General features: G+C 39.7%; 3 protein-coding genes across 6 annotated transcripts in view; 1 reads left to right on the top strand and 2 right to left on the bottom strand.

The window, feature by feature from the left end:
• LOC104746296 (CDPK-related kinase 2) lies at window positions 525-4,421 on the top strand. Its single transcript, XM_010467742.2, has 10 exons — window positions 525-1,363; window positions 1,973-2,103; window positions 2,244-2,285; window positions 2,394-2,502; window positions 2,607-2,982; window positions 3,079-3,191; window positions 3,323-3,430; window positions 3,520-3,582; window positions 3,683-3,850; window positions 3,933-4,421. The coding sequence occupies exons 1-10, from the start codon at window positions 800-802 to the stop codon at window positions 4,074-4,076; spliced, it is 1,818 nt and encodes a 605-aa protein (XP_010466044.1). The 5' UTR covers window positions 525-799; the 3' UTR covers window positions 4,077-4,421.
• LOC104746298 (putative nuclease HARBI1) lies at window positions 4,546-6,252 on the bottom strand. Its single transcript, XM_010467743.2, has one exon. It carries the CDS (start codon window positions 6,173-6,175, stop codon window positions 4,835-4,837), a length of 1,341 nt encoding a protein of 446 aa, XP_010466045.1. The 5' UTR covers window positions 6,176-6,252; the 3' UTR covers window positions 4,546-4,834.
• Window positions 6,368-9,007, bottom strand: part of LOC104746299 (polyadenylate-binding protein RBP47B-like) — a 3,860-nt gene continuing 1,220 nt past the window's right edge. Inside the window, exons 3-8 of one of the 4 annotated variants that reach the window (XM_019237157.1) lie at window positions 8,670-8,786; window positions 7,742-8,053; window positions 7,520-7,602; window positions 7,309-7,439; window positions 7,100-7,193; window positions 6,368-6,699 (exon numbers count right to left, since the gene is read on the bottom strand). In XM_019237157.1, coding sequence (XP_019092702.1) covers window positions 6,580-6,699; window positions 7,100-7,193; window positions 7,309-7,439; window positions 7,520-7,602; window positions 7,742-8,053; window positions 8,670-8,786 — 857 coding nt within the window. In that variant the 3' untranslated portion in view covers window positions 6,368-6,579. Of the gene's footprint in view, window positions 6,703-7,099; window positions 7,194-7,308; window positions 7,440-7,519; window positions 7,603-7,741; window positions 8,054-8,135; window positions 8,219-8,357; window positions 8,842-9,007 lie in introns of all 4 variants that reach the window. The other 3 variants (XM_019237155.1, XM_010467744.2, XM_019237156.1) reach the window with 3 other exon arrangements.

Below are 9,007 nucleotides of genomic sequence, written 5' to 3' on the forward strand. Positions count from 1 at the left end.
TTAGTAATAAATTTTAATTTAGCGTCCTCGGTGACCTTTGTTTCCCACTAGAGAAAATATAATTGCATGTATACCTAATACATGGACTGATAATAGTTTGTAGTATCTAAGCTTATCACAAGATTGAGAGCTAAAAAAGTTGATCTTTAATTCCCCATTTTTGAAATGATAACGTCCATAAATACATTGTAAAACGTTTTTTATTTATTAACAATTATATAAGATTTTTATTTCACCTAAACGAGATCTTCACCGTTCACCAATTTAAATTTAAAATAACTTTTCTTTTGTTGTTTTTTTTGTTTTTTGATATTCTCCTATCAAAACAGAAAGGACAATATCAACAACAAACAGACAAGAAAAAAAAAATGATGAGATGAAAAAAAACAAAACAAAATAATGTATTGCTTAGAGAAAGAACAAACATATTTGTAAACATAAATAGAAAGACGTGGCAAAAGAGAAAAAAGGCAAAACTAATTTCAACCAATCCACATCTAATCTTTTTATTAACCTTTCTCTTCATATCAGATGGAAGCAAGCAACTTCATCACACCCCGCAGATTCTGCCATGTGGCTTCTCTCTCTTCTACAGCTCACTTCTTCTTCTCTCTCTCTCTAACTTAACATTGATGAAACCAAACCAGACAAGAGCGTTTCCAATGTCATTGCTGTGATTCTCTTTAAGTCCGTCCAGACACAACTCCCAATTCTTCTTCTTCTCTTCTTGTTCTGTCTTTTTCTTTTTTTTTTTTTAAAAAATTTCTTTGAAAGGGAAAAAAGAAGAAGAAGGAAGACTATGGGAGGCTGTACTTCTAAGCCCTCCTCCTCCGTCAAACCTAATCCTTACGCACCCAAAGACCTTATTCTTCAAAATGACGATTCTACCCCTGCCCGTCCCGGCAAATCCCCTGTTCGTTCCTCTCCCGCCGTAAAGGCTTCTCCTTTTTTCCCTTTCTACACGCCTAGTCCCGCCCGGCACCGCCGTAACAAGAGCCGAGACGGAGGCGGAGGAGGTGGTGGAGAGAGAGAAAGTAAGAGTGTTACCAGCACTCCACTCCGTCAGCTCGCGCGTGCTTTTCACCCTCCTTCACCGGCGAAACATATACGGGATGTTCTGCGGCGGAGGAAGGAGAAGAAGGAGGCTGCTCTGCCTACGGCGAGGCATCATCAGATGGAGGAAGAGGAGAGGGAGGAGGTTGGGCTAGACAAAAGATTTGGTTTTTCCAAGGAGTTACAGAGTAGGATTGAATTAGGAGAAGAGATTGGGCGAGGGCATTTTGGTTACACTTGCTCTGCTAAGTTCAAGAAAGGAGAGCTCAAGGATCACGAAGTTGCTGTTAAAGTCATCCCAAAATCTAAGGTCACTTCTTCTGAAATTTCTCAAGTTTCCATCTTTAAGTTTTGTTGTGCTTCAATTGGCTTTTAAGTGATAGCTAAATTTGTGAAATTGAAGATTTAGTGTGTCTCTTTTTTGTTGTCTGACTTGGTTAGTAGTAGATGTTGAACTGTTTTCAAGGTAGAAGAGCAAACCATAATAGTCTCATTTTTTAGCTTCATGATGAACCTGTAATTTGATCACTACTTTTCTCTTGTTTGAGCTATCTTTTTGAAAAATTAATAGCGTATGTGGACTTTCACGTTTAGAAATTAATAGAAAAACTCGGGTGATGTTGAAGTTTTTAATGAGACTAAATGTTTCATCCATACTTTTCAATGGTTGTAGATATTTGTTTTGCTGACTTTTCTGTGAAAAAGTTTCAAAACGTTTTAAATTTGTCAATAAATGGGAAGCATGGACACTAGTGCTTAATGTCATCAAGCAAATGAAATTTCTATGGTCCGTATCTGATGACTAGCATGTTAGCCATGCAATCGAGTTAGGCGTACACATCTATGTAATATACAGATGGGTTTAGTGTTAGCTTAAAATTCATAATAGACTGTTGCTCATCAGTTTTTGGTTTGGCAGATGACATCTGCAATATCTATAGAGGATGTGAGAAGAGAAGTTAAAATACTGCGGGCTTTATCTGGACATCAAAATTTGGTACAATTCTATGATGCATTCGAGGACCATGCCAACGTCTACATCGTTATGGAGTAAGACAACTTGTTTCCACGCCACGTATTATGTGTCATGTATCCCTGTGTGATGTTGAATCTTATCTTACTAGGGGAGCTATCAGATTCCTATTTTCTTGACTTGGCTGAATAAAGAATTATTTTCTTCCAACTTTCAGGTTATGTGGAGGTGGTGAACTCCTTGACAGGATACTAGCAAGGTCTGCTATTAAAGATTGTTATAAAATTTGTTAACTATATGGTCAGAGATTCTTCTTGAAGATGTTCTATTGTCTGACTAACTATTTCATATTCATCTTCTCTTATAGGGGAGGTAAATACTCTGAAGATGATGCCAAAGCAGTGCTTATACAGATCCTTAACGTTGTAGCTTTCTGTCATCTCCAAGGTGTTGTTCATAGAGATCTAAAGCCAGAGGTGAACCACTCTTTCGTATTTGTTTTTTTCCTTCAAAACCCGAATGAAAGATCTTCTCTTAGTTTAATACAAATCTCAAATTTTGAAACACTTTCATGTGTCAGAACTTCTTGTACACTTCCAAGGAGGAGAATTCTCAGTTGAAAGTCATAGATTTTGGCTTATCAGACTTTGTCAGACCAGATGAAAGACTAAATGATATAGTGGGAAGTGCATATTACGTAGCCCCTGAAGTTCTACATAGATCTTACACCACGGAAGCTGATGTATGGAGCATAGGAGTCATAGCATACATTCTCCTATGTGGAAGCCGTCCTTTTTGGGCAAGAACTGAATCAGGAATTTTCAGGGCAGTTCTAAAAGCTGATCCTAGTTTTGATGAACCTCCTTGGCCTTCATTATCCTTTGAGGCTAAAGATTTTGTTAAGAGATTATTGTACAAGGACCCTCGGAAAAGAATGACAGCCTCTCAAGCTTTGAGTCAGTAAACTCTAACATCTCCACATCTTTCTTTGATTGTTTTAACTGTCATGAATCACCAGTTAAAGTTACTCTACGTTTTTTTGGTTTCTACAGTGCATCCTTGGATTGCGGGCTATAAGAAAATAGAGATCCCGTTTGATATTCTGATTTTCAAGCAGATCAAAGCATACTTGAAATCTTCGTCTTTGCGCAAAGCTGCTTTGATGGTACATTTTTCTTGTAACCTTTTATACTGTTTCCTATGAACAATAAAGGATGTGTTTAATCTTTGATGCCTTTGTAATCTACTTAACTCTCCACATTTTATTGTTGATCTTAACTCTTTTACCTTCTCCAGGCTCTGTCCAAGACATTAATTACCGATGAACTTCTTTATCTGAAAGCGCAGTTTGCACTCTTAGCACCCAACAAAAATAGCCTCATTACTTTGGATAGTATCAGATTGGTATGCGTCTTCTCTCCCCTCTGTCTCTGTCTCTCTCTCTCTGGTAGGGAACAAACAGCTCATAGCTAGATACAATTTCTGTTGGACAGGCACTTGCTACAAATGCAACAGATGCAATGAAGGAATCACGGATCCCGGACTTTCTTGCATTGGTATTATTCCGTTTCTGTTCTTCTTTCCCTTTTGCTTAATCTGTTTAAGAGACAATTTACAAGGTTGGTAACAAAAGGCTTGGTTTTTGGGAAATGGCAGTTAAATGGACTTCAATACAAAGGGATGGATTTCGAAGAGTTTTGTGCAGCTTCTATTAGCGTTCATCAGCATGAGTCTCTTGATTGTTGGGAGCAGAGCATTCGTCATGCTTATGAGCTCTTTGAGATGAATGGAAACCGAGTTATCGTCATCGAAGAACTAGCTTCTGTAAGTTTTTCTTCTTCACTTAAGACTTTTCCATTCACAATATTTTCAGCTAATTACTAAAGGGATCACAAATACATTGTAGGAACTTGGTGTTGGATCATCAATGCCGGTCCATACCATTCTACATGACTGGATAAGACACACTGATGGGAAGCTGAGCTTCTTGGGTTTTGTGAAACTGTTGCACGGTGTCTCGACTCGACAAGCATTAGCAAAACCACGGTGAAAAAAGTAACTTGGTGTTATAACGGATTCAAGAGAGGAAGAAGAACAAACAACTGCGGATGGATTTCAAGAACTTGACTGATTCTTGGAGTGGAATCGGAAATTGGAATTGTTTTCAAGACCCATTCCTATGTTTATAGTGTTATAAAAAAAAAAAAAGCAAAGTTCCAAACATAGAAAAGAGTATCAAAAAAATCCAACAGGCCTGGAAAGTTGTAATAAGACGATAATCCAGTAGTGATGTACTTCCAAAATCACGGAAGACAAGAGGTTAAGAACATTCCTTTCTCTTTTCATTTGACTTGTCTTCCATATTTTCAAACCAGAAAAAGGTTTCACAGTTTCAGATTCCATTCCACTAAAGTTACATTCCATTCTCAATCAGTTACAGAACAAATCTTAACCTTTTTCTAAGCCACAAAACTGACAGTTGGGATCAGCAACAGAGTTAGTTTTCTAAACTTTCTAAATACCAAAAAAAACTTACTTCTCAAGACTCATTCCATCCATATCAATAAAAGTCATACATTTAATTCTCAATGTGTCACAGAACAAACCATAAACCCATTCCTAAGTCAGAAAACAGACTCTTGAGATGGCTCAGCAACAGAGTCAGCTCTTGAGATGACTCTTGAACCTAAAACAACTCTATTCTCAAGAGGATTTGAATCTACAATGCTATCTAAACACTTGAAAGCACTTGCTTCATACATGATACAACAAAGGTCGAAAGTTCCAATTGTTGTTGACCAAGATCTTTTACCTTGAGGAGAGCCTCTGATGCAAATCATCAGCCAATGCTTGCCTCAAGCTCTCTCCGTAATAGTAAAACTGCCTCTCACTCTCCAAAACCCTTGCAGGCGTTCCAATTTCATCTGGATCCTTCCAACTCTCCGGCTCAGGTTCTCTAGCAATCTGACATAAGTTATGCAACACACAACAAGCCACAATAGTCTGAGGAGCATGGTTCACTCCAACATTCAAACTCTGAAGAATCTTCCATCTAGCCTTGAGCAATCCAATGGCTTCCACCACCACTGACCTCCCTTTCATCAGCATCCCGTCGAATAGATTCTCCGGCGGCGAACCAGAGCCATTAGGGGAAAAAGGAGTCATGAGGAACGAGAGAAGAGGGTAACACCAATCTCCAACAATGTATGGTCTCACATGGTGACCTCTAATATTAATCACTTTCTCCCAAACAATGTCTCCTGAAGTAAGCCTCTTGTAAAGAAGACTATCTCTGAAATGCGAAGAGTCGTCTTCTCCACCTGGAGCTTTCACACAGACGTCCCAAAATATCTTCTTGTGATCAGCAACGACCTGAAGCAAAACGGCGTCGTATCCGTACTTGCAACCGTAAATGTTTTTAGGGTTTAGTTTCGTGCGGCGTCTTAGCTTCACGGGAGTGCTATCAATGGCGCCGCAGATGTTGGGGAGAGACGTGAGTTCTTCGAATCCTTGAGTCGTTTCGATCAATCTGCGTTTTCCGACTGGGATCTTGATGAATTCTGGGTAAAGCTTTGTGGCTAAGAGACGCGTGACCATGTTTGTGATCTTGGAGATAAGGTATGGATCTAAGGCGTAGCGAGAAGCTAGGGTTTTCGCTGAGCAGCCATGAGCGAGACGAGAGAGAACCATCGCGACGGCGTAATCGGCGGGGAGAGAGAGATTCGAAGCTGTGATGAAGGGTTTGAGCTTGTCGACGACGGTGGTGAAGACTGGGTAAGAGAGACCGTATAAAGAGCGCCAGCGAGCGTCGCGGAGAGGTGCATCGATGGACCAGATGTGGTCGGTGGATAGGGCACGGAAGGCAGCGACGGAGTAATCGCCGTCGGGAAGAGGCGGAGGAGGTGAAGGGGAAGGAGAAGCGGAGGAAGATGAGGAATCTGTTGAAGATCTGTTGACGGCGAGGAAGGAGAGGAGAGATGCGAGAGTGAAGAAGAGTAACGGCGCGGCGGAGGAAGATGAGAGGAGAGATGAAGGTGTGGTTGAAGACGGCGAAGATGTGGTGGCGGAAGAGAAGATAGTGTTTGTAGGGTCTAATGAGTTTTGGAGATGGAGAAGGTGTGAGAGCATCGCCATGAAAGCTTCTTCCATCTTCACTCTCCTCTCTCTTTCCTCTCCCGAGAGTTTGAGAGTAGGACTCGAGGAAGAAGAAGAGAGAGAGGGGCTTATAGTAAACTTTTCAAAATTAATAGGGGTTTAAAAGATGATTTTAAAGTTTTGGAGTCCATTTTTAATTTATATAGGTTTTGTGGAGCAATTTGTAAAGATAAAAGGATTTAAAGATTGAACTGATCCAAGAAGGCACACACCACATTATATTAGTCTGAGACAACAAACCAGTAACCAAAATTTTTTGAATCCTCCCCAAACAACAAGTCTATCAAAATCAAATCCATCTAACAAAAATCTTCTTTCGACTACAAGTTTAATAGCTTTGATATCTGAATCAGAGCTTTTAAACCACTGAGAAGCCACCATTGGTGATGATCACTTTCTCAAGTCTCACCATGATAGGTGTTGGATTCGTGGTGGTTAGCATATCCTCCTCCATTGTTGTAACCTTGTCCTCGTGAGTATCCTCCATTCCACTGCTGTCCTGAGTCTCCTCCTCTCCACTGCTACAAGTTGAACACATTAACAAAATTATAGAGAATTATTTAGCTGGTCATCATGGTTAGATAAGATTCTAGTTTTGTTTAGTTCAAGACAAGTTGGAAAAAACAAAGATGGGAAGATATTTTCAGCAGAAGCATTTTTTTTATGACCTAGACCATGTCGACATATGACATATGTTCAGGGTTGGTGACACAAGTTGGACATGGAGACATGTATTACATATTCTCCCACTTGCCTAAGTCAAAAGAGAGAAAAAGGAAGGGAAGGTCCTATAGATTCCACCAGGCACCAGCTATTGTCAACTACTGACTTTACTTTTTATAACAATGCGTATAACGCTATTCACAAAATCTGACCCTAGCAAAAACAGAATGCATCAACTCCAAAGTTAAATTTTACCTGTTTGTTTGGGGTTCGACCCCAAGAGAGTCTGACAGTGTTCTTGCCGATGACTGTCCCGTTCAAACTCTCGATGGCATCTTCAGCACTCTTCCTGTCAAAACCAAGGCAGAGTCGCTTTATTTCACTACTAGATATATAAGCACCTAACTGGTTGCTCAAGCATGTGATTGACAAGCCAGCAGTACTAACTAGATGAAGGACTGCACCTGTCAGCAAATTGGACAAAACCACATCCTTTGCCTACTGGGATCTTCACTGAAACAACGTCTCCAAACTGGGAAAACGGTTGTCTGAGGTCTTCATCAGTAACATCAGGGTCAATGCCCCCAACGAATATCTACAGTTAGAATAAACTCAAAAAAATGAGCACCAAAAACATATATAGAGTTTGAATAATGCTGACATATGACAACTCACTGTTGAGTTAGTTGATTCGCCATCAGACTGCGAGCCATGAGCCATGTAACCATTTGCTCCATGTCCACCAGCCAGTATCAGAGCTATTCCAATGAAAAACATAAAAACTTTCTAACTCAAATTCTTTGTTGAGTACAACTAGACTCATTAAGTTGTTAATTTTAAGTTCTTATGAAAAGAAACAAAAAAAGAAATGAAATGTCAGTATTCAATAACACCTACCTTGTGAAGAATGTTGTTGCTGATTAGCAACAGCCCTTTTGGGGGTTGCAACGCCAACGCGCATTTGCCTGTTAGAACAGAAAGCTCCGTTCATTTCTGTCAAAGCTCTTGATCTCTCATTTTCATCACCAAACCTAACAAACCCGTAACCTTTGGACTGTCCGGAGTTGGAATCAATCACAACTTTAGCGCCTTTGACAGAAGGGTATCTAGTAGAAAAGGTCTCATGCAATAAATCGTCAGTCACATCAGGAGACAAATCTCCAACAAATACAGATAGATCCGGACCACTTTCTACTGCTCTTTTTTCACCAGTACTAAAAGATGCCCANCAAAAAAATGAGCACCAAAAACATATATAGAGTTTGAATAATGCTGACATATGACAACTCACTGTTGAGTTAGTTGATTCGCCATCAGACTGCGAGCCATGAGCCATGTAACCATTTGCTCCATGTCCACCAGCCAGTATCAGAGCTATTCCAATGAAAAACATAAAAACTTTCTAACTCAAATTCTTTGTTGAGTACAACTAGACTCATTAAGTTGTTAATTTTAAGTTCTTATGAAAAGAAACAAAAAAAGAAATGAAATGTCAGTATTCAATAACACCTACCTTGTGAAGAATGTTGTTGCTGATTAGCAACAGCCCTTTTGGGGGTTGCAACGCCAACGCGCATTTGCCTGTTAGAACAGAAAGCTCCGTTCATTTCTGTCAAAGCTCTTGATCTCTCATTTTCATCACCAAACCTAACAAACCCGTAACCTTTGGACTGTCCGGAGTTGGAATCAATCACAACTTTAGCGCCTTTGACAGAAGGGTATCTAGTAGAAAAGGTCTCATGCAATAAATCGTCAGTCACATCAGGAGACAAGTCTCCAACAAATACAGATAGATCCGGACCACTTTCTACTGCTCTTTTTTCACCAGTACTAAAAGATGCCCAGTTTAGACGGAAGGGCTGCTCCGAGTTTGGCATCAACGAACCACTATAGTTCTGAAGAACTTCTTCAGCTACAGCACGTGAAAGAAACTCAACAAAACCATACCCTTCTGACTGAGAAGTGAGCTTGTTACGTATAACTTTCACAGAAGAAACCTGCCCAAACAAGAAACATCAGAGAAGAGAAAGAACAAAACAGATCAATATGTATGTATGTATAATTGTACATAAGTTAGTCAGTTCATGTAAAGTGAAAAAATCTTATGCAATTATTCTCTTTCTTTACGTACTTTACGTATAAGGTGCTTTTTATTTTTGTCTT

This window comes from Camelina sativa, chromosome 15 (assembly GCF_000633955.1).
Source record: "Camelina sativa cultivar DH55 chromosome 15, Cs, whole genome shotgun sequence".
In the NCBI taxonomy this organism is placed as follows: domain Eukaryota; kingdom Viridiplantae; phylum Streptophyta; class Magnoliopsida; order Brassicales; family Brassicaceae; genus Camelina; species Camelina sativa.

What these genes read in the sequence shown, in the direction of transcription:
- LOC104746296 (XM_010467742.2), top strand. Translation starts at nt 800, where the DNA reads ATGGGAGGCTGTACTTCTAAGCCCTCCTCCTCCGTCAAACCTAATCCT. An exon ending in CTTTGGATAGTATCAGATTG is followed by an intron (nt 3,431 to 3,519) that starts GTATGCGTCTTC and finishes TCTGTTGGACAG; the next exon opens with GCACTTGCTACAAATGCAAC. An exon ending in TCCCGGACTTTCTTGCATTG is followed by an intron (nt 3,583 to 3,682) that starts GTATTATTCCGT and finishes GGGAAATGGCAG; the next exon opens with TTAAATGGACTTCAATACAA.
- LOC104746298 (XM_010467743.2), bottom strand. Translation starts at nt 6,175, where the DNA reads ATGGAAGAAGCTTTCATGGCGATGCTCTCACACCTTCTCCATCTCCAA.